We start from the raw sequence: 24,772 nt of genomic DNA on the forward strand, positions 1-24,772 counted from the left end.
CCTCCCCTTCCCCCGCTTAGCAAATCTTCTCTGGTTACACCTCAGTGGACACCACCCAAAAGTGTGCTTTACTAATCTGTTATGTTCTTCTCTAGCCAGTCAAGGTTGGCCATCATAGAGGAGCCAATTCAGCCAGTGTCACAACCCTGGGTGTGGATGGAGTATTTGAAAACAGATCCCCGAGCTCTCCTCTCAGAGTGCCAGAGGTCTAGATGAGACCTGAGTATGTGCATTTCAACACATTTCTATCTGACATCTCATCTATGCTGCTGGTCCAGGCACCACAGTTTAAGAGCCATGGAGTGCACAGATCCCAGGAATGTGAAGGAATTCCATCCACTCCTCTCATTATCTCTGTCTTTTTGTGACCTGAGACCATGATTTTATAAAAAGAAAATTAAAGTTTAAAGTTTTAACCATAATGACAGATAATCTTAGGCTCTTGATTGTTTTAAATAGCAACCTTAATCAAATAGTCATTTATATCTAATGCAGGGAAAAATAAAACTGACCGCTATGCACTTAACCACCCTGCAAACAATGACATCTTCTAGAAACTATCTGGACAGATTCTTTTATTTGGAGGATCTTGGAGAATCCTTCTGTCTGTGTGACAGATGCTTGGGCTTTTAGATGCTTGGGCTTTTCATTTCATAAATGTCCAGTACTTTAAATCGAAATCCTCAGCCAATAGAGGAAGAAAATAAAAAGCTCTTGCAGGTCTTATGGGGGAAATGCTGGGAACAGGGCAGGAGTGCAGGAATCTGTCACGAGGACTAGGGTGTTGGTTCAAGACCTCATGCTTGAAGCTCTGCTCTGTGTCAGGGAACAGGCAGAAGAAGCCTTTGTACCTGGTGTTCCTTTTCTATGCAACTCTGTGAGGTCCCCTTGTATTTCTGGCCTTTGCTTGCAGGGAGTCAAGTTACCTAGCACCCTTAGTAAGTCACTGTCGTCATGTAGGTGAGGTAATAGCTGAAGAAGCCTCAGTTCTCCAGAAGAGAAAGCTTTCTTTCCACTCTGAGCAGAAATGGAGGAGCCCTGGGAGGGTTCTGCACAAGCCTGGATACACCTGCGAATGCAGACGCAGGCGGAAGTACAGGAAAGCGGTTGGGTTCAGAAGCTTGCTATGGTTAAAGCCAAAATCCACTTATTTCCTGCTTGTAAGGAATTAAAATAAAAGTCAAGCTTTCCAGAACTCAGGACAGTTTCCGGGGAGCAGGAACTACTGGATGACCTCTTCCAGGAGCTCCATCCCATGGATAGAGCTGGTGTCCCAGGATTCAAATTCTCAATGACTCAGTAGAGGCACTGCTTCTGTCCTGAAAGGAGGGGAGGGAGCTTTGATTCACAGGCCACCAGGACTACTTGGAAAGGGAAACTGCAAGGACAAGGAAAGGAGAGTCTCTTCCTTTTAGAAGAATGCTAGGGAGGTACTGCAGCCCTTTATGGTCTTCAGGTGGGATACATCATTTTCTTATTTTCATCTCTTAAAAATACTGATTACTCCAAAACATATTCTTGAACCCATTAAATAAATATGATTTGGAACTGAGGTGATACAGAAGTATTGCCATGCATTTTCCTAAGTGTACCATGGCATTATAATCCTAAAAAGATCTTAGGATATCCAGGGGCATGTGGGGATAGAACATGATGATATCTGGAATTTGTGGCATAATATTTCCTCCAAAGAGAAGTGTGTGGCAGGGTTGAGGAACAGTGGTACAGCACTAGCCTGGCATACAAACTACCAAGTGTGCAGCTGGGTGTTAAATCATGCCAGGGATCCTCGCTCCTCAGGAGGCTGAGATTAGAGGATCCTAGTTCAAAGCCAGCCCAGGTAGAAAATTCATATTATCTCCAATAATCAGCAAAGTTATCTCCAAAAACCAGCAAAATGCTGGACTAGGAACATGGCTCAAGTAGCACATTCGTTGTGAACAAGCAAGCTAAATGTGTGAAGCTATGAGTTCAAGCCATAGTACTGGCATACACTCCTTTTAAAACACTGAAAGGATCTCTAGGATACGGAAACAAGAGCTTTATCTTGTGTGATTGTTGTTCTTAATATACTATGTTATTTCTCTTCTCTTTTGTTGTCCTTCTTATATTGTTATTGCATCTCACTTTGTTACCTGGTATACTCTATACATTTATTTGTTTATTTGAAATAGGAAAGGGAAGGGGAGAAAACAAGATGATTGGGAGGGAGTGAGGGCAGGGAAATGGGGACAAAAACATGAGAAGGGGTATCAATGTATGAGAAGTAATGCACCTACTACCTGGCAAATGTAACTGGAACCCCTCTATACATTACCCCTACAATAATTTTTTTTAAAGTTCCACATTTGAGAAAAACAAACATAAAAATGAGGATCTTTAAGTGTTCTTTGATCAGCTGAGAGCATGTGACCGGACTGTTTGGATGTCCCGGGGAGTAGTTTAGGGCTGCTTTTGGTAGGACTACTTTTCCAGAGCCCTTCTTCTGTCGGGCTATCTGCTGACATATATGCATCCATTGCATCATCTTTAGAGGGTACCTGACCTCTGTTTTCCCCTTTACCTTGTCATGGACTTGGATGTGCTTGAGTGGGAGCTGTTTTGGTGCGATCTATAGATCTATAGATGCCAGGCATCTCTTTTGGGCCTTAGCTGTGGCTGCCATCAGCAACTTTCTAGCTGGCCTCACTTATCGGTAGCAGTGAGGAAGCCATTTAAAGAGGTCAAGCTAGTTTAGAATTCAAACTCACTCTGTGCCTGTGCAATTAGAATTTATTTATTTTTTCTGCAAAAAATGCTTGAATCTTAAGAGAAAAATACCACTATCTGGTCTTTGGTGTGTGCGATCCTAATGGAGAAAAATTCAGGTTTATTTTCATAACAGCATGCACTTGTGATCTCCTTGGAGCCTGACATTAAGAGTGTCTCACCATAATGCAGCATGAATCTAAGGCAATTTCGATGTCCTTGGGCTCAGAATTAATATGTGCTTTGTATAGTCTTGTAATTTGGGAGGCAATTTTCCATAACACAGTGAGAGATGTTCCTTTATACATTTGAGCTAATTTAGCTCAATGTTCATTTGGAAAAATTACTGTGCTAATAGCAGCTCTTCAGCCTCAGGACAACAGACCGTATTGGAAGAGTCTGGACAAAGGCTGGAGGAATTTTCCTCAGAGCAGCAGGGCAGCTGTTTAGGGTTGTGTGGCAGGTTCTGAAATATTGTATGAACTCATGAACTCACGCTGATTTGTTTAAAACCAATAGCTCTTAAGGAGGAATACGCAATAAAAATGGAGGAGTAATGTACTTTCCTGTGTCCAGGTAAACTAGATGTCAGTGTACACAAATTTGAATTTCTATCTGCTCTGCTGTGGGGGCCATTTGTTTTTCTGGCTGAACATTTCTAGGTTATGAGGGAAGAGATGCAAATGGGGGAGAAGGAACTCTGTTTTCCTGTTGGGTGTGTTTGGCTTGGTGTTTCTTGGCTAGTATGTATCACCTACTTTTGCTAGTCTGGAGGAAGAATGCTTTGCCTTAATCAGAATCTCATACAAGAATAAAAGTAAATTTAAAACATTTGCTCTCCCAACCACCAGTGTGCCCTGTGCTGGAGAGGTTCCAGAGAAGGCACTGCTAGTCCCAAGTTCATGGCCCCTGATGCCTGCTTCTTCCAGTGATGTACCCTCAAGCTGTTGCATCTTTGCCAAGAGGCTCTGAGCTCTTTGTGGAAGTGCTCTGCCAAGTGAGAGCTAACTCATTCAAGTTAAGTAGCTGATTTCATAAAGGGGAGAGACAGAGCTCTTGTTTTTCTGTTTCCTTTCACCTGTAACTGGCAGTTTAGGTAAAATAATAATAATAAATTTAAAAAAAACTCACCAGTTGCAACCAGTGCCTGGATTCAGAAGAACTGTTTTGTTTTAAAACCTGCTGCTTCTTTTGGAATTCAAAAGATTCTAGACATGGATGGAATTTTTTGACCTTTTCTGGGCAAAAAAGCACCCTCCCCAAGTTTCCATTTTAAACATCCTCCTCCCGAGTGATGATACGCCCAATCATTGAGTCGCCGTGTCTGCGCACAGGTGTGTGCGGATCAACCACAGCAGAAGAAACCAGCACAGCAACTGGCAGCTATGGTATTCCTGGTCACCATCCCTCTGGAGATGGTATAGACCAGATACACAGATGCTGGCCACACCCTGCAAGGGGATAAAGGGAGGGTAAAGGTAAGGTTTTATGAAAATGATTGCAGTCTGTGGGCAGCAAGTTCCAAAGTACCAGCTCTGTGTGTGTGTGCGTGTGTGTGTGTGTGTCTGTGTGTGTGCCAGGAAGAGGGGAGCCTACATACACCCGTCAGACCATCTGCAGGCACTGCCATCGCCTCACTGTGGCCCATATGTATCTGTGGGTTAATATTTATCATGTATTGCAAAGACAGTATATTTTTATTGTTTGGTTTTGTTTTCTTTGGTGGTATTGTGGCTTGAAGTCAGCCTTGATTCTCAGGCGCGTGTTGTGTCATTTGAGCAGCATGTCTAGGCCTTTGCTTCAGCTGGTCTTTAGCTGCGACCCTCCTACTCACAGCTCTCCTGTAGCAGTGATCACAGGTGTGTGCCTCGTGAGGTCTGGTTTATTGGTTCAGATGGTGTCTCCGGGGCTAGGAGTTTGGCCTAGTGGTAGAGTGCCTGCCTAGCATCTATGAAGCCCTGGGTTTGATTCCTCGCTTTCACATACATAGCAAAAGCCAGAAGTGGTGCTGTGTCTCAGGCCCTGAACTAGGGACTGGCAAAAAAAAAGAAAAAAAAAAAGGTTTTGTCTAATTTACCTGGAGCTGTTTCGGAACTGTTATCTTACTGTTCTCCTTTAGAGCTGCTGGAATTACAGGCGTGAGCCATTGTTCCTGGCAAGCTACTTGTCCTTAACCTTTAGGATACATTTGAAGTGTGTGTGTGTGTGTGTGTGTGTGTGTGTGTGTGTGTGTGTGTGTGTGGTATGCACTTGAGACCCAAGCCCTGCATTTGCTAGCCAAGTGCTTTACTACTAAGATATGTCCCCAACCCCTGCCAAGGCAGCTTGAGAAAAGATAATACTGAGGCTCCGTTCAGAAAGATTTTGATCCAGTTATCTATGACAATACCTGATGTTCTGCTGTTATGTTTGTGTTTCTAATGTGGAAATCTCTGATTGAAGCCATGTTCTTCAGTCATCATCAAAAGCTGAAACAAGAAAACAATTATTGGAGAATCAAATGGCCATCTTTTGAAGATGGGAAGAGATGAACATGGTGCTGGTCCACCATGTGACATCTCTACGGCTCTATGGATCTTCTCTTGGATGGCGCCCACACTTCCTGCCACTCTTATTACTATGACCAGGGGAAAGCTAAGCTATCCTGTGAATCTGCTGCAGTTGGGCTCTGCCTAAATGGTATGTCCAGGGTGTCACAGTGAAACATTAACTGTAGGGCAGGTCTCCTGTGAGGATGAAGTCCAGTTGCTCCTGGGAAGGAGTGAATGTGGGCTGGTTTCCTTCAGGTGGGGCAGAAGAGGCAGGGTGTGTGTGGTCGAGGTCGGGGTGTGTCTTAGGGAATAAGGCTCAGGGTTCACCCTTGGTAAATGTTTGCCAGAAGTACCTCTTCTAATCTCTTTTCAATGTCCTTCTTTGCAAAGGTGAATTTAAATGGTGCTCCCGAAAGGCTCCAAGGGGGGAGTGGTTGCAATTGTGGAGGGCCACGCACCCATCCAGGTACAAGGGAGCTGCACTGTTTCCAGTCACTTCTTGGCTGTCAGGAACACAGATTTCTCACTCTGTTCTCCTTCCTCCTTCCCAAAGCTGGTCTTCAGGAATGCCCAGTGCCTCTGCCTAGTGCTCACTGCTGGCACTGCCTAATTTGGAGAGTGCAGAGGAGGGGAGGTGAAGAGGGACAAGGCCCGGGCAGAGCTTTAGCAGAATAGGCAGCCCATATGCTTCAGTAATTTTGTTTCTGAACAGAATAGAGTGAAGCCTTGATGCACCAAATAAGATCACGATACAACGCGGGTATCTTTTTCTGAGTTTTCGTATATTTGTTTGGTTAGTCGTGGGCTTAAACACAGGGCCTAGGTGCTGTCCTTAAGCTCTTTTGCTCAAGGCTAGTGCTCTATCACTCTAAGCCACAGCACCTCTTCTGGGGCTTGAATTCAGGGCCTGAATGCTATCCCTTAGCTTTTTCAGTCAAGGCTAGCTACTTGGGTCACAGCACTACTTCCAGCTTTTTTTTTTTCCCTGTGGTTAATTGAAGAGTCTTATGTAGTTTCTTGCCTGGACTTGTTTCAGTTTGTGATCCTCAGATCTCAACCTCTTGAGTGTAATAGGATGACAGGTGTGAGCCTCAAGTGTCCTGCTCCTTCTGTGACACTGATATTGAGAGAAATCTGAAAGATTAGTAAGTAGCTTACTTTCCACAAACCTACATCTTAACTCCGACTTAAAATTTGCTCAATTTGGGCTTTCACTCTCACCTTTAAATAGTATTTTCAGGAAGAGCAGGTGCTATCTCCATTGTTTATTGAGAGATAACTTTATACATCAGGAATGGGTGCTATTGAATTATGTGACAGATGTCAAGAACATAATTTCAATTTTATATGATTACAGTGACTAACACTTTTAAAAGCCAAGTACACAAAAATATGGATAAGTTATGCTAAACAAAATGCCATAAAATGCATAACACAATAGGAGAAAGGCATATGTCAACACATTCGCTATTACAAATAACTTAAGACAGAGGAATGTGAGTGCCCAAATCCAAGCCTTCAGTCATTCTAAGAAAATAAAAACAGAAGAAAAACAAACAAACATAGATCAGATCATGAGACTTTAGAACAAACTGGAAAACTTTTCTTCACATCACCACGTTTATGCTTGGCATTTGTTGTGACCATTCCCGGTGACAAGATTTTTTTTCCTTGACTCTTCTCTGGTAGGCTAGCTCTCAGTAAAAGTCTAGGGAGTGACAAGAACCAGAAAACAGGCCGTTAGCAGCAGAGGCCAATGTGCATGCTGAGTGGACTACTCACAACACACAAAGGGACATTTTCATCCATGTTTATCCAAGAGTCTTCCCACTTCCCAAGTGGGAAAACAAGGGGTAATAGAAAGGAATAGAAAGAAAATGCTTGTGTTTGTGTCATATCTGAACCCGAAAAAAGGCTAAGTTCATTGTCAATATTCAATACATATTCAATGTGGGTAGCTGTTTTTATTCCCCCCATCCCACCCCAGTGGCCTTGGTGACATCATGACATTCCCCTGAGTTTGGCTCTTGAAAGCAAGCCAGCAAATAAACAAAAGGAGTGACAGAGAACAACATAAAGCAAGGTTAACGCATTGAATGATTGTGTCTTTCATATTTTCTGGTAAAAGTACGCAAGGGTACTAAGAAGCCAATGTCTGCAACACTCTAATGACTCTGACGTGAACTCCTTTACTAAGGAAGTTAAGGCACCAGGTTAAGCCAAGGTGGAAGATCTGGTGGGCAGCCTGGAGTTGGTAGGCTCCAGTGCACCGCTGTGAAAAGCAGCTAGCAGCAAAGAAGTAGAGGTGTCTGTCTTTAACAGACTTGACGTACCCATGGGGGAGTAGGCTAGAAGCACTGGGTGGTACTCTAAGGCACATCTACAGAGAAGAAAAACATTTATGGGAATGCCAGCACACAGAGGGAGCCATAGCCCTGCAGGCGGGAGAGCTGTTACAGGTGTCTCAGTCTCCTAACCTGGGCAACCACTGGTTTCACACAAGAACTTTGCAATGAGATGAGCAGCCAGTTGTCTCTCCACAAGAAGACACAAAACTGGAGCAGAATCTGTCGCTTTTCCTCACATCTTCCATCACTTTGTGGGGAAAATCACTTCCTGTGAACATTTGACACCCATCCTCAGTAAAATTTCTGACAAGGGGGCCTGGTTTGGAAGAGGGCATTCTACCACTTTCTGACTTTTATCTAGAATTTAACAGTGACTTGGGTCTTATTTCAGTCACACATCTATTAAAACACAGCAGAGAAAGGCCCTAGAGGCAGAGACTTTTGAATTCAACAAAATGAGAATACACAGGTGATAAGAAGGCTGCTGGGAAGCCAGGCGCAGTGGCTCATGCCTGTCATCCTAGCTATTCAGGAGGCTGAGATCTGAGGATCAAGGTTCAAAGCCAGCCTGGGCACTAAAGTCTCCAATGAACCACCAGAAAACCAGAAGTGGCGCTGTGGCTCAAGGAGTAGGGCAGTAGCCTTGAGCAGAAGAGCTCAGCGCCTGACGAGATGAAATGGAGAGAGTTTACTCTCTGCTTTTACTAATTTGGCTCATGAGACTTGTTCAAATCTCCTAACATACACCATATTGCACCAAGGAAGGGAAAACAGATTTTCTAGGGTTCCAGTCATGCCAAGGAGGTGTGTTTATTTCAGAATATGAAAAAAAGGAGGGAGGAGAAAGAAAAAATTAAAATGGGGGAGAAAGTGCATACGTGTGTACTTATGATAAGAAGTTAGGAAAGAAAGTCAAAATGTCTCTGGTAGTGCCTGGCTGCATGAGGTCACATGAAGCACTGAAGATTTATTTCGTGATCTAGTGATTTCTACACAGTGCAGAGGGTGGATGGGGAAGGTGCATTCTGCACATATGTGAGCGGCAGCTGTGGTGGCATCCTGCTATGGAGGAGCAGGGTATATCTCTTCCTTGAATAATGCCTGTCTCTGCAGGAAGTGGTCAACGTGTGTAGGATCACATTAGCGTCCCCTCGAATTTGTGTATGGTCTTTTTTTGACCAGTGAGTAGAAACTAATGTGCAGGTTTGGGAGCCAAACTTTTAAGTAGGCATGAGAACAAGCTATCAGGTATCCACATTTGGTGTGTATTTGCATCTGGCACAAACAGAGGCCAGGAATAGGCCCTATGCCAGGTGTGCCCCAACTAAGCAAAGATTGCATTCATCAGGTAGAGTGATATAAACACTTTCACTAAGTGTGAATCTGAGAAAAGCATGGCACAGGCCCACTTCAAGAAGAGAACAAGAAGTGACGAGGCCCTCAGTTCACCACAGCTGGCAACTCTACAGACAGGGGAGTGGAAGAAGGGACCCAAGGAGCATTGATGGGCTTTTTCACATAAAGTACACTTTCAACTTTGGAAACTGCAGTCCTGGAATAAACGGCCCAAATTCTAAGTGACTGTCCCATAAGTTCTTTGTTGGCCTTCCTGCTGCAGTGCAAGCTAAAGTCTATTTTTGGACTTAGCTTTTTACCATGCCAGCATCTCACTTGGGCTGGATGGTCTCACTGGAGTTTCTGGCAATGGCAGAGGGCTTTCCTCAAGGATACCCCTTTTGGTAGAAAGTGGTTCCTTGGATTCAGAGGCCAGCTTTAGGACTAATTGGCTTTATTCTATCGTGCTTTCTACGTGCAATGTATTTACTATTGGATGAAAAATGGAGCCCAAAGCTAAGAAGGTATTAGCTTGGCTTTAAGGAGGTGGGGACCTACAGACTTGCTTTTACTTTAAGTTTTGAAGCAATAGAACAATTACCTACCATTGCCCCAAGTAATTTGGTGGTCTTGGAAACAATAAGGGTGTTCATATGCTCGACGGCTTTCTGGGCTGAAAAAGTTTTGTATTTTCATAGCAAACCCAACTCTTAGGCTAGCTCCACCAGATTTTGGTGGTGGTGGCAGAGAATGCTGCAGGCCCCTGGCTGGCTTGGGCTCGCCTGTCAGGGTTGTATAAAAGGAGAGAAAACAAAAGCGACGGGGACACAGTTCGTTCTGGGTAGTGATGGTGATAGCACATTTATTTTTTTTCCCTTTTGAAAATAAGCAGAAAGCAATGTTAATGGAAAGTTCTCAGAAGCTCCAGCAACTACTATTAGTCAACAGGGTCCTCTAAACAGGCAGTGGGGAACAGAAAGGCTTTTCTACATCAGGGACCCAAGAATTTCACCTTGACTCTCAGTAGGTCTAGCTCCAGGTGCCCAGGAGTTGAAAAAGCAACAGTATGGAAGGAGCAGACATGGTAGCAGACATGGTTTTGCACTCAGGTCTTCAAATTAGTGTGCTAAGAATGACTTGCTGACAGTTGGAATCACAGATACATTAATTATAGCAAAGGAAAAAGTAAGCTACAGTGACAGGCAGCTGGGGACGGAGGGAGAAGGCACTTTGCCATGGGAGCACATCTGTTTTATAATAAGCAGGTCTATAATTCTCTTGTGAGAGATCATGTTCAACTGTCTACACTGAAGCTGGCAAACTACAAATACTGTATCTCACGACAGAGAGGAGAAAGGAGATGATCAAATTCGTTTTCCCATTAGCCAAGAGTTTGAGACTTTCCATCTTGCTGTGTGTGTGTGTGTGTGTGTGTGTGTGTGTATGTGTATGTATGTATAAGATAGAAGGGGATGTGAATCTGCTTTCTGAGTAAAAGGCACAGTAAAGCATCTCATGAAGAGGTCCTGGCCTACTAACACGTTTCATGCCTCGGTGAGAGCTACTGTACAACCAGGACACAAATGGATGTGTAGTGCTAAACTATTAAGCTGAAATGTACAGACTGGGGCCAAAGGAAATGGCGTGGGTTGAGGTGAAATATTTATATCTAACCATACTAAAGTCAAATTGAAATGTCACTAAATAGACAGAAATATCATGAGGAGGCCTCTGGAGAGGGCAAAATGTGGGCCTGAGTGTACCCTGATAATTCCCTGGATGCCAGCAGTTATGGAACTGGGAGATCACAGGGCTCTGTGCATCTTCTCATGAAGTCTGTCAAGAAGAGCTTTGTCATAAGCATGTCTTCCTGTTCTGGAGAGAGCTAAGCTGGAAGGACTGGGAGCCATGAGGTTTCCAGAGCATCCCTCCCTGACCTCTCAGCTCTCACAAGGGGACTGCGTGAAGGGGAAGGCCAGGCGGGGAGGAGGAAGTACACTGCCAAATAGCAAAGCAATTCACGTATTTCTTATTTCTATATTACTTATTTTTGCAGTATATGTGCAGTTCTACTTAGCTCATCATATTTTTAAGTTTTATATTTTCTTTAAATAAAGTTGGAAATTTTTAAATGTTGCCTCAATATTTTAAATAATAAAAAACATGAGAAGCCATGTGTCATACACATCTGTAATCCCGAAATGTGGGAAGCTGAGTCGAGAGGATCATGAGTTGGAGGCAGCTTGGGCGACCATGCAAGACTCTGTCTCAAAAAACAACATGAAACCAACAAACAAAAAAGTGAAAGCAAATTAAAGGTCAAAATGAGAGCACAGTAAAGAAGAATGGGAAATAAAACATTTGCAGTGACTAGGTCAGAAGGTCTACACAGATCTAGGAAAGGAGAGGAAAGATTGTCTCTCCAACCTGTGTGCCACATACAGTATCTACTCTCCTACACACTGTCTTGAATAACATCCTAGGACATTTCCTCTGAGGAAAACCCCATAAATATCACACATAAATTACGCATTTGGAAAACCGTTCCTCAAGAGCCACACTGCCAGGCAGATACAGCAGAGCCACACCGTTGGGCACACACCAATACCACACGGTGACTGGCGGCAGAGGTCTCTTCTCAGGAAAACACTTTCTGGGATTAATCTGAAAACCAGACAAGCTCTCCTCCTAAGTTAGGGGTATATGCTTTCTGTCAGTGGGAGCTTGTGCTCCTGGCTTCCTGCCAAACAGCTCAGCTTCAGTGATCCCCAACTCTGCAGGAACAAGGGGTCCTGAAAGGATCTGGGAACATTTCTGTGTTCCACAGATTTCCTAAAACGATGCCTGCCTCAGTTCCCTCAGCCTTTGTGAAAGCTAAAAGAACACAGAAATAGCCCATAGCTCTGTTGTTTGGTGCAAATGCTTCCACCTGTATCTTGTGTAATAAAATGGTCCCTAAGGGGGGGAGGAGAGAGAGAGAGAGAGAGAGAGAGAGAGAGAGAGAGAGAGAGAGAGAGAGAGAGAGAGAGAGAGAGAGAGAGAGAGAGAGAGAGAGAGAGGAGAGAGAAAACAGGAGAGGAAGAGGGGCAGGGACAGGGAGAGAAAGGAGAAAAGGAGGGGAGGGAGGGAGGCGGGGAGGGTAGAGTGGTGTCCAGAACTGGAAAGTCATGAAAGTCATGTGTGTAAACCACATTTTGCCGGGATCAGGCAGCTGAAATTCACATCCAAGTGTAAATCAGTTATCAGCAGGCTCTTGGCCACCGCAGTTCTATGGACCTGTCAGGCAGCTATTCACATGGAACACACATATAGGCTGTATAGATACGAATATATAAATAAATAAATGTATCTATCTACATCTAGCTGGAAAGGAGACATTCTCCTTAACAGGGTGCAAGCAGCCACTGAGAAGCCTCTTGGCTGGTGGTCTCGGGAGGGGAAAGGAGCAGCCATGGAGTCAGGTGTTCTGGTAGGACAACTCAAACATGGTGCATGCCTCCTCCAGGCTCTCATCCACATTCAGCCTCCGCCAGAAGGACTTCTGTTTCTTCTGCAGCTCCCGGCGCACACACCGTGGGCAGGGCACAGACTTCTCTTTGCACTCGGAATGGAAGACGGCTCCACAGCTTTCACACCTGCAAAAGGTAACCAGTGATGGGATGAAGCAGAGAGGAGCAGGGCACCTCAAGGGCAGTCCTGGGGCCTTGAGGCATTGGCTCTTATTCTGGACATCCCTGCCTGAGCAAAGAGCAACCGCTCAGAAACGGGCTGTCTCTCCTTCCCAAAATCTCAACATTTGAAGGACCCCCTACTCTTTGGAGGCAGCCTGGAGAAAGGCATAAGGTTGCTGAGTGAGGGGAGTGATTTTAAGGACCCTGGTGGAGGCTCTGCGTGCATTTCCTCTCCACACAGAGAGAAATGGCAGTGATTCCACAGTGAAGCGATGGAAAGCAGGGTGAATGGCTTCCCTGACTGCTGGCCCCACGTACACAGGCAGTGAGCCCAGCGCCACGTCTGTGAACACAGCTTCCCATCCACTTAACACCAGCTCTGCAGCTCTCTGTTAACTGACTGCCTTGATGTGACAGTTTGAGAAGGTACAATGACACATTTTCATTCTCCAAATGACATCCCGGGAGCCTATTACTCTTTGTGAGCTTTCAAAAATTAGGAAACCCTCCCCGCTTTAAGTGCCTACTGTTAGAACCTAAATGGGAACAAGCAAGCAGGAGAGATGGAGGAAGAAAACACTAGCCCCAACGACAGGGCAAGTATTGTAATTTATAGAGGAGACATTCCAGGTGGATGACTACTTTCTTGTCTAGCCTGGTGGGAGTCTACACAGGAGTCTAGCTTGTTTTCACTGCAAAGATTTTTAAAATAATGACTAATAAGCTCAACCACAGCTGCTGCAGTGGGTGGCCTGCTGATGTGGATGGGGATGCATCTGTCACGTGAGTGACAGGGGACTTTTACTTGGTCCTAGGAGCCCAGAATATTGCTAATGCTTCCTTGTTCAACCCCAACAACATCCAGGGATGGTTAAGACTTGGATTGGCTTTTTTTTTTTTTTTGGTCAGTTACAGAATTTGGACTCAGGGCCTGGGTGCTGTCTCTGAGCTTTAACATGCAAGGCTAGTACTCTTCCACTCTGAGCCACAGCGCCACTTCTGCTTTTCTGGTGGTTAATTCAAGATAAGAATCTCATGGACTTTACTGCCCAGGCTGGCTTTGAACCCCAATTCTCACATATCAGCCTCCCGAGTAGCTAGGATTACAGGTCTGAGCTACAGGTCCTAGATTAGCTTCCTAAGAGGGCTATCTCTAGAGCCTGGCCTCAGACACTTTGGACTCTTCCCATCGTACTTCCAGCCAGTTTTAGGTTGAGGGTGTCTTGGGGCACATTCCCTAACCTCCTGTCAGGTTTTCCCTGGCATCAGTATTCTGAAGGTTTGACCAAAGGAGGCTCTTTTACTCACCCTCAAGTCCTTGGAGAGGTAGCCATGACTTGTTAGGAGACACAAGGAAGAGGGTCCCTCTGAGAGCCTGCAGGCAGGGGCTCTGCTGTCCCCCTCCCCCCCAGCTCAGCTCAAGGGCCACAGAAACAGAAACACGGTGGTGGTGAGGTCAGTAGTAAAGTAACTTCAGATGGCTTCCCAGCTAACTTCCTGTTACTGGTTCAACTATGTCACCCTGGAGTTCAAATGTGGAACCCACAGTGTGTGGAGATAGGTGTGTGTAATGAGGATGGTGTAATGAGCAGGAGGTTTAGTGTGCTGAGAAGTAGGGCACAGGGAGTATGCCCTCAGTTCTGTCCCATGTCCCATATCCCAGCATCCATGAGTCCATGAGGACACTGACAGAAAGTGGCTCACCAGAACCAATCCTTCCAGTGCCCTTGCAATGAAATATGCAGCTTTATAAGCCGCCTAGTCTGTGGCTGTGGGTGTGGAGACTAAACAACGCTCTTGGCTGGCGATGTCACCTCTGTGTCTGCTGAATGGGCTAATATCAGCAGCCACTGTTCAGGGTGCTGTGAGGCATGAGGTCAAGTGACATCACCAGTGAACCACTTGGCAGGGGTCCTAGCCCAGGAAAAGCTGTGATCCTTGGGCATATCCACCCCCCCCCCACTCCCCAGGGTCTCATTCACTAGCTTCCATGTCTCCAGGGACATGGAGTTGAATATAAGGTGGTGACTGGAACTTGGGGCTCCCGGCAACCCTCACCAAGTGTCAGGCACACTGCTGGCCACCTGAGCAAGCACACACCTTCATACAGGAAGAAAGGGCTTCTAGTTAGATAGTGGAGCCCAGTCACAAACTTCCCTGTGTGGGCTGAGCAGCCCAGGGTAGGTGACTGCCTTCTTGGGGCTGTGTTTTCCTTGTGTATAGCAGGCTGCTCCTGTGACCTTCCCACTAGGTGACAGGAGCACTTACTGGTGACATGGCCGCTCCCATGTCTCTCCATACCCACCTCCACCACACTGGGGACTATGCTGAGTATAGCAGGGTCGCCTCTACTCCTTCCCTTCCCTTCCTCGTCATGCTGCCAATGGAGAGGAAGGTCAGACAGGGGTCTCAGTGCAGCTTGTCTGGGCCAGTATCTTCTGTCCCCAGTGGCTTTGGCTTTGTCCTGACCTGGTCATACCTGTATAACCTCCTATCACTTAAGTGACACTAATGATAACTCTATCAAATAAATTTCCTCCTTTCTGCTCCCTTGGCCCTGCAGGGTTGGTCAAGGAGTTAGGCAGCCCAGGATGTTGCCCCAGGGCAGTGATTGATAAAGAGAAAACACTCAGGGTTCCGGCCCTGCCACTCCCTTATCTTTGCTGATACCAAGTCTCAGACAGGGAAGAGATTGAGTCTTATCGGATATTCTTGGGGCAACAAACACTCAGGGAGTGAAGGAAGGGCCCAATGCACCTGCTTTTAGTAGCCAAAGGTCAGTAACTGAAAAAAAAGTCATGAGATTAAAAAAAAAAATTAATGACTTCAAAATAGAACCAAATCTCATTTTCTAACTATTTGCAACCCAGCAGGCATCTCTTCAACAGTAGAATGGGGATACATGGATCAAGCCCAGGACTGGCAAAAAAAAAAAAAAAAAGACAAGACTTCAAGGGGTTGGGATGAAACTCAATGGTTGAGTAGTTGCTTTGCTGTAACCAAGTTCTGGGCTTGATCACCAGCACTGGCCCCATGCACCCCAGAAAAAGAGTCAAGGGCGAGAAGTAGTTGCATATACCTATAATCCCAGCATTTTGTGAAGCTGAGGTAAGATGATTATGAATTTGTGTATTTGGCCTTACCAAAGGTAGACAATCTCTGATCAATCTATCCCCTAATGCTGTTTTTTTTTCCTTAAAGGAAAGGAATAAAGGCAGGAAAGAGTAGAAAGAACTGTTCTCTTACTTAAAATTAATAGAGCTCTGTAATAATAGGTATGGCATTTACATTAAAAAAAAAAAAGTAGCAGGGTGCTGGTGGCCCTTGCCTGTAATCCTAGCTACTCAGGAGGCTGAGGTTTGAGGATCTTGGTGGGAAGCCAGACCAGGCAGGAAAGTCCCTGGCGGATTCTTATCTCTAACATACGGCCTGGCCTATCCCTCTCTGAGAACAGGACATTAGCAAGCAGAATTTCGTTAAGATTTTTTTTTTTTGGCCAGTTGGGCCTAGCGCTCTTGTTACTTGAGCCACAGCACCACTTTTGGCTTTTTCTGTGTCTGTGGTATTGAGGAGTCAAACCCAGGGCTTCGTGCATAGGAGGCGAGCACTCTACCACTAGGCTATGCTCTGGCCTGAGATTTTTTTTTTTTACTTGGAAAAACATTGGCTTCCAAGTGTTTGCTGAGTTTCTTAACTATAATTGATTATATTTAAAAATGTGCTTTAACACACACAACCTCAGAAACTCATCTTCCCTATCTGGCAAATTTATTGCTGACTGAAAACTCCAACAGGTAATGTAAGAGAAACAGCTCAGGTTTCACCAAGCGAGGTCAAGTGAGTCAGCATCTACACGTGAGTCCTCCAGTCCCTGAGGTCAATCCCACAGCTCTCTGGCCGTGGCTGTGTGCCACAGAAAGCAGAGGTGGATGTTCTCTGGGTCCAGGGTCACAGAGGATGCAATTGCAGACACATCTGATATTGACCCAAGGCAACCGATGGATTTCCCCACCTTCTTGCACATACACATGCCTCCTTTAACCCAGGGATTGCCCTCAGCAATCCTGACCTGCTAGATGGGGTCTTCTTTGATATAAGGGATCACCCTGTACACATAAGATGTTTAAAAGGTCCCTGGGGTCTACACTGGAGGTGCTGGAGACTCCTTCCCACTCCCTCAATTGTAATGATCCCTGTCAAATGTCACTGGGAGGGCAAAATCATCCCCACTGAAGACCTCTAGACTAATCTATCCAGGAAAGGCATCAAAGAGGGTGTGTCCAAGAATTAAACAGCACCTCTCCTCCTGCCTTTCAATATGTCAGCTACTGATCTTATTTATCAACCAATGTATCCAATGGAGTACACTTATTCATATAACTTACAAAAATAATAATATGATTATCTATAACAGCTGAAACTCACTAGTATTAATTTTCTAGTGTCTCTTGGAATTGATTTAGAACATCATTTAAGAACTCAAAGTAGGAGGAAGGAGTTTGGTAGAGTACTTGCCTAGCATGCAGAAAGACCCAGGTTCGACTCCTCAGTACCACATACATAGAAAAAGACGGGTGGAGGGTGTGGGGGGGAGGGTAATGGGTACCAAGACATGTGAAAGGGTATCAACGTATGTGAATTAATGCACCTTCTACCTGGCAAATATCATGTAACCCTTTACTAATTACAATAAAAAAAAAAAAGAAACTCAATGGTAGAGTAGTTGCTTTGCTGTAACCAAGTTCTGGGCTTGATCACCAGCACTGGCCCCATGCACCCCAGAAAAAGAGTCAAGGGTGAGAAGTAGTTGCATATACCTATAATCCCAGCATTTTGTGAAGCTGAGGTAAGATGATTATGAATTTGAGGCTGGCCTAGGCTACACTGTGAGATTATATCTCAAAAAAAGGAAATCAAGCTGGGGGCAGTGGCTCACGCTTATAATCCTAGCTACTCGGAGGCTGAGATCTGAGGATCAAGGTTCAATGCCAGCCCAGGCACAAAAGGACTGGAGGAGACTCTTATCTCCAATTAACCTCTAGAAAAACAGGAAGTGGGGCTTGGCTCAAGGGTAGGGTGGTAGCCTTGAGCTGAAGAGCTCAGCGACAATGCCCAGGCCCAGGAGTAGGGCAGTACCCTTGAGCTGAAGAGCTCAGGGACAGTGCCCAGGCCATGTTCAAGCCCCATGACCCACCCACAGACACAGACAGACACACACACAAAAAGGAAATCAATACTCACAACAGAGTTTTGTGTATTGCTCAGTATCTACTGAATTTTCTACCAACCTTTTCTTGTCTTTTTTTTTTTTTTGTTGTTGTTGTTACTGTTGTTGGTTGTGGGTCTTAAATCCAGAGCCTGAGATTATTTGCTCAAGGCTAGCACCTTAAGCCACAACTCCATTTCTGGTTTTCTGGTGGTTAAATGGCGATAAAGAGTCTTAAGGATTTTCCTGCTGGGGCTGGCTTTGAAGTATAATCTTCAGATCTCAGCTTCCCAAGTAGCTAGGATTACAGGTGTGCTTACTGTGACTATATAATTCTACCCCATGCCTCCTCCAAGGCCAGCTCTCAGTTATTTGCTGAGACTCTGGGCAGTTTCTCTATGGCATCTCCTGCAACTTCATGACCCACCCAAGTAGCCAATCAAAGCAAACACTTCTGTATTTGCTTCATAAAGTACCCTGCTCTGTGCAATGGTGAGGCCTTCGGGTTTCAGTAGTGTCTGCAATGGAAAACAGTCCAGAAGACATTCAGGAGGCTGAATTCAAATGCAGAGCAGAGAGCTCTATTGGACAGAGGAGCCAGTCTTTGGCCCACGTCAGCCACAATAATTAAGCCTAATCCTCTACAGAAGTAAGCAAGGGTGGGGGGTCTTCCCACTTTCAGATTTGGGCTTGAGAGAAAAAGCTTACTCTAGGTGGTAGCTTTCATCAAAATTTCTTGATCCATGCTCTGTGGAGCAAGCTATGAATTAGCATAGTCCGCTTTCGAGCCATCGGAACTCCAGCAGCAGACAGTACAGCAGTACTCTAGGTCCAACTCTGTTAACTATCAGGATAGACCACAAACTGATCTCCTCTCTTGAGATATGGCCAGAGGAGTACCTCCACCATTTCAGGCCAACATAAAACTCATTTTGTATCAGAGTTAAGAATTAAGAACATCATGGAATGAGACGATACATTTGATGGACAGGCTTGGATGTAAAAATTAGCATATTGGTTCACAGCATGTGAAAAAGAAGTTCACTATCTAGAATGCTTAAGAGTCTATTACTAAGAAATACAACAGACTGAAGTTCTTATTGTTGGTCACTGAAGCCAAGAAAAGGAATCTGCTGTGAAGTTAGAACCGACACATACGTGCAGGGGGATAAGTCTGCCTCTCAAATACCATGGCAAAGGAGCAAGAATTCCTGGTTGCAGACAGTTTCCTGTTCTGGAATGCTGATGATGTGAGACCAATTAGAGACAGGCTCAATGGCTTTCTGTATGCCCTTCCATAGAGGTCACAGGAACCGGCTCAAGGACCTAGTTCTGAGGGAGGTCATCGAAAGGCTTCTGGGCTGTGTGCATGTTGGGTTCTCGTCCTGCTGAGCTTTTACTCTTGGCTCAGGCTGAGATATTCCACCTCACTTTGGTTGGATCTCTGACAAGCAAAAGGATAGGCCTGCAGAGCAGGGCAGATCTTTGGCTGATTTCCACTCTGCTGAACCCACAGGAATAGGGTGGGGTGCAGAAGTAAGTGTAAGTTATCAGGCATGCGAGTGTGGTTTTGTGGATGGCTACTATGTAAGGCACCCCATAAGGCCACTAGCTATTACTGGTTTTTCCAAGAAACCAAGATAATTAGCTAAATCTCTTAGCTAAAGGAGGCAGTTATCAGTTTGGTTATTTTATGCTTTGGGTTGGTGTTGGCTTAATGCACTTGTAAGTAAATGGACATAAGTAAACAATCTGTCATTTCCTTAAATAGGTAATTGGCCAGTGTGCATACATACTATGTATATACTTATTTACATCTATATAAAGTTTTCTTCAGTGAAAGTAGTGAACCTTTTAAGGTAAAGATGAATGACGTATAAGTTAAACAAATGAGATCTAGTAGAGACATTCTTTGGGGAGAGGAGGAAGATTGTAATAATGAAAGGTTAACACAATTTCAGCAAGAAACTGACAGCTGGAAAGAGGGTCCAACTTGTGTAGCAGCTGCCTGCAGACCATCTACAGCTAAGGTCCAGAAGTCTAGCCTTCAAAGACTCCTTTGCTTTGTTTGCAGTGTGAGGACCCAGCCAGGAGCAGATAAGGTGGGAGGAAGAAAACAATGGAGTTGGAAATCTTGGATGATATATTGAGGAACTTCGAAGAAGGGAAATGGTCTATCACCTTAGGGACTGCTCATATTTATTATCAGCACCTCCCCTTCCCTTTGTTTTGGCTGAGCATTAGGAGATGGGGAGACTAAAGGTGCACCCATAGGTTTGATTAGACTGGAAAAGATCCATATTGTTGGCTAAATATTTGGTAAATTTAGGAGCCATGTGATGGTTTGCAAAGCAACTGCAGTAGCCTTGAATGGTCAATGCAAATATAGTACTATAAAAATTAGACATTTAAACTAGGCAGTATCTATTTTGCTCTGGCTCTGTTTTTATACAAAGCATCTTTTCAAATCCTTGTAACAATAGCTGTCTGAGGTAGGTATTATTAAGTCTGTCAGTAAGCTTTTAAGTCTGTCAGTAAACTAGCACAATCTATACAAAATACTAAGTGGCAGCTTATCTGGTTCTAGATTGAGTAAATGAGTGAACAACTTTGGACTTGATTCCAGTCTTGAGGTCTGGAATCAGGTCCTCTTTCTATTCCATAGTCCTTAACACATATCTAAAGACCTGCTAAATCCCATATTTGGGAAGTGGTATGTCATGATCTGCCATGATCTTTTTATCTGTCCTTTAAGCCCGAGTTAATTAAGGAGTAGTTTCCTCAGCTTGCATCCCACAAAGCATCTGGCTTTCATAGGTCCTGGACTTTGAGTTTGTAAACCAAGCTCAGCTAATACCTTTGACAAAAGCATTACTTAAAATCTGGATTCCAAATAGAAAGTAAACAGGCACTAATTAATTCATTTGTTAATTTCGCTACCCCATGGTGGATATTAAGTTACTATCACTGACGCAAAAGCTTAATTAGTAAGTGCTTTTTGCTAGTCTCTGGATGGTAGTTGAACTTCTGCTATATTCTAATATGAATTTAAATTGGAATAGCTTTTCTGATTGCAGAGAACTTAGAGGATAGGGAAAAATTGGTGTTCCAGATTCTGCTAAGCATGTAAGTTTCATCTTGCAGTTACTATAATTCTCAAGAAACAAATGTTTTTCTTGGGATTACTTCAGGAAAATTTGTTTATTGGAAGATTTAAACTTCCTGCTGTTGATGGAAAAGCTAGAACATAGTGTAATTATTGTCACCGAGGACTACATTGAGGGCAATGGTTTTATTAAACTTCCTAAAGTGGTTCAAGAGGCCTATGACTCTAAGAGCCATTTAGAAATGACTTGCTAAATCTAAGATGATGGCAGTTGAATATGAGAATATTAATAAACTTAGTTTACATTTACATTTATATATGATTCACCAGTCTTCTTTTTAAAATGTAAAACTGAAAAATTCAACAGTCATTTTTTTTTATTGGTGGGATAATGCAATAGTCATGTTTTTAAGATAAACCTTTCAAAAGAAATAATAGTTTAGAATATATATAATAATTTATCCATGACTAGATGAGATTCACTTATTTAACATATCAGAGTTCCTCTAAGTGCTAAGACAATGGAGTCACAATAAAAAAAATTATAATAAAGTTGTGTTAGAAAATGAAAAAAAATCTAGAAGATAAGACAATCTAACTTTTAAAGTATCATGATTATTTCTTAGGAGTATTATTGGTTACTGATATAAATTTAAAGAGAGAAATAAAAAAAACAAGTAAACAGGGCCCTGGTGGCTCATGCCTATAATCCTAGCTATTCAGGAGGCTGAGATCTGAAGACTGAGGCCTGAGTCTAGCATGGGCTAAGAAAGCTCATGGTGCTCTCATCTCTAGTTAACCAGCAAAAAGCTGGATGTAGAGCTGTAGCTCAAGTGATGGAGTGCTAGCTTTGAGCAAAAACAAAAAACCAAAAACAAAAAGCTGAGGGACAACACCAAAGTTCTGAGTTCAAGCCGCAAGATGGTGTGCCCTCCTCCACTAACAAACAACAATTACTTTGTAATTACTTTAATCTCCATATTCTCCTGTTAACAATTTAACAATTCTTTTAGCAAGACAACATTTGGTAACTTACTGATAGTTGATTTGTTTCAGGCCTGGGGACCTCAGCAAGGAAATTTTTAGGGCCATGGTGGCACTAACCAATAACTCAGCTTGCTTTCTTTCATGGTCTCTGGCTGGTGTTCTAAGCAAGATCTGCAGAGTCCACTGGGAGGAAAACTGAAGTGAGGAACCTTCCAATGTGCTGAGGCTAGGAGAAAGGGGCTTAAGTAAATCCTCTCTCTCTCCCTCCCTCCCCAACTAGGCCCCTGTTCCACAGAGCTAGGAAGGGGCAAGTTATTTTTGTTTCTGGAAACTTTCACATTCCCATCAAATTCCTGACCCAAAACCCAAAGCTGCTGTTTCTTTTAGGTCCTGGGGCTTGTTCCCCTTCCCCATGTTTCTTCCTCCCTGCTATCAAAGAAAACTTGTTTCCATCCTAGGTATTGAAGATTTCTTTCCAATCATGGATACAAGCTCCTCTTGCCAAAGGTCTTAAATTTCCTTTTACTCTATCACCAAGGATTCTAAATTTCGGGGTGGGGGTGGAGAAGAAGAGAGGACTTCCTAGAGAAATGGGGTTTACAATGCTTCATCCTTTAACCTGGCCACACTGGATGTTTCAATTGAAGTTAAAGCTGTTCACAGTAGTGGCTTTAGCCTTTGAAATAAATAAGCATGTCTAGTATGTTATTCATTGTATAAAAGAGCCACCTTCATATTCCTTCCTTTTTTAATTTTAGCTGTGCAGGAGTTTGAATTCAGGGCCTTGAACTTGCTCAATCAGCTTGCTTGCCCTGCTGGAATTCTACCACTTGAGCCAGCCTTTGGCTCTGCTTTATGCTGGTAATTTGGAGATGGAGTCCTTCAGACTTGGCTCAGAGAGGACTGATGATCCTCTAAACCTCCTGAGCAGCAAGGATTATAGGCATGTGCCACTGATGCCCTGCTTCCATTACTTCTTTTGAATGCTATCTTTCATCAAAAGGCTATAAAATTCTGCACATTAACTTTGGAAACAACTACCATCACCAACCAGAGAAGTGAGACTAGGTAAGGGTCGTAGAGCCTTTTACTCCATGATAGTTTGTGGCTTTCCTAAATTTCAGGGCTAAGGTTCCAGGAATAGGGTAAGGCCAAAAGCTCCCTACACTCGACTTAGCCACCAGTACCACTGATGTGTTGAGTAGGACTCAGGCCTCATGAGGATAGTAGTTATGGGGAGGTGAATGCTAAGTTTCCAGCTTTCTAAAAGTTCTTCCCTCTGGTATTGGGCAAACAGCAGTTTGAGTGTAAGCATTGAAATGCTTCAACTTTATCCCATTTTAAACATTTGAAGAGCATCAGAAATTGAACAGTTGATCATACATGGTAGTTGTAGGGATTTTTGTGTGTGGATGTTGCTTGATGTAGCATTTTTTTGAGTACTTTAGTATTTAGAACTCTGAGTGTTTAATAATGTGATGACAACAGGTATTAGATGTTGACATTAAAATAAAGAATTATTAAAGGCAATTATCAGGACCTATTACCATCTGAACTCTCACAATTAGTTGTATGAAAAAAAACCCTCAAAAACATATCCTGTTTGACAAAACCAAGATATTGTTGTAACGTCAGTAATTCTAAAGCACAAAAAAGTTTATTTCAGGGGCCAGGAGTTTGCCTTAGTGGTTGAGTGCGTTTACCTAGCATGCACGAAGACCCTGGTTCGATTCCTCAGTACCACATACATAGAAAAAAGCCAGAAGTGGTGCTGAGTCTCAAGTGGTAGAGCTCTAGCCTTGAGAAAGTCCAAGGACAGTGCTCAGGCCCTGAGCCCAAGCCCAGGACTGGCAAAAAAAAAAAAAAAAAAAAAAAGTTCATTTCAGAACATATTCTGTTCAGTCTGAAAGCCAACAGGTTACTTATTTACAGTGCCATGGGGAAGAAGAAAGAAAGTATACAGTAGAAAAGAATGGCCTAAAAGATATTTGGAAAATTAAATTTGCTGAATAGTTTAGCAAAGCTGATTTTTTTTTTTTTGCCAGTCCTGGGCTATAGCTCAGGGCCTGAGCACCGGCCTTGGGTTTTTCTCAAGACTACAACCCTACCACTTGGGTCAAGCATCACTTCCAGATTTTTCTATGTATTTGGTACTGAGGAATCAAACTCAGGTCTTTGTGTATGCTAGGCAAGCACTCTACCACTAGGCCAAACTCCTGATTCCAAGCTGAAACTTTTAACATCATTTCTCTCTGGACATTAAAATCATCTCTGGTCTAGCAAATCACATCTGTCCCTAATAAGACAGAATGTCAGCCATCACCCAATAAGTCATACACCTTGGTGACATCTACTTAGATAACAATTTCTCTAAAATCAGTTTAAAAGGCAGTTGAAATATATGCTAATAAGTACAGATTTGCAAAATTCTTCATGCATTCTTGAATTATTTATTGAGCTGTTACAATGGAAGATCCTAGATGGAGCCATGAGCAAGACAGAAAAGTCAATTTCTTCATGAAGTTGGTATCCTTCGAAAATAGTGGACTGGATCACTATTTGAATTTGTACTATAATCCCTTTAGGCAAAAAGTAGTATAACTGGTCAACTGCACTGAAAACATCAAGTGACCTTTGGTCACTAGAAGCCTGGAGAGCCATAGGCCTGGCACTAGGTCTGGATGAGGGTGGACTGTCAGAAGTCACACAGAAGTTAGTGGCAGAGTTCAGAATGACACTTGCTTTTCTCTATCCCATCTCCAGTGATCTTTCCATCCACTACTCCTGTTTCTACTTAGTAAACAGACTATAACTGTTTTAGAACCAATGGTATTTTTTTC

General features: G+C 43.7%; 1 protein-coding gene across 1 annotated transcript in view; it reads right to left on the bottom strand.

Moving 5' to 3' along the window:
• Nucleotides 1-12,271: 12,271 nt before the first annotated feature.
• Plekhm3 (pleckstrin homology domain containing M3) overlaps nucleotides 12,272-24,772 on the bottom strand; it is a 165,425-nt gene continuing 152,924 nt past the window's right edge. The window contains exon 8 of the mRNA XM_090354699.1: nucleotides 12,272-12,597. Coding sequence (XP_090210825.1) covers nucleotides 12,420-12,597 — 178 coding nt within the window. The 3' untranslated portion in view covers nucleotides 12,272-12,419. The remainder of the gene's footprint in view (nucleotides 12,598-24,772) is intronic.

This window comes from Megascapheus bottae, chromosome 21, assembly GCF_031878675.1.
Source record: "Megascapheus bottae isolate mThoBot1 chromosome 21, mThoBot2.hap1, whole genome shotgun sequence".
Classification (NCBI taxonomy): Eukaryota; Metazoa; Chordata; class Mammalia; order Rodentia; family Geomyidae; genus Megascapheus; species Megascapheus bottae.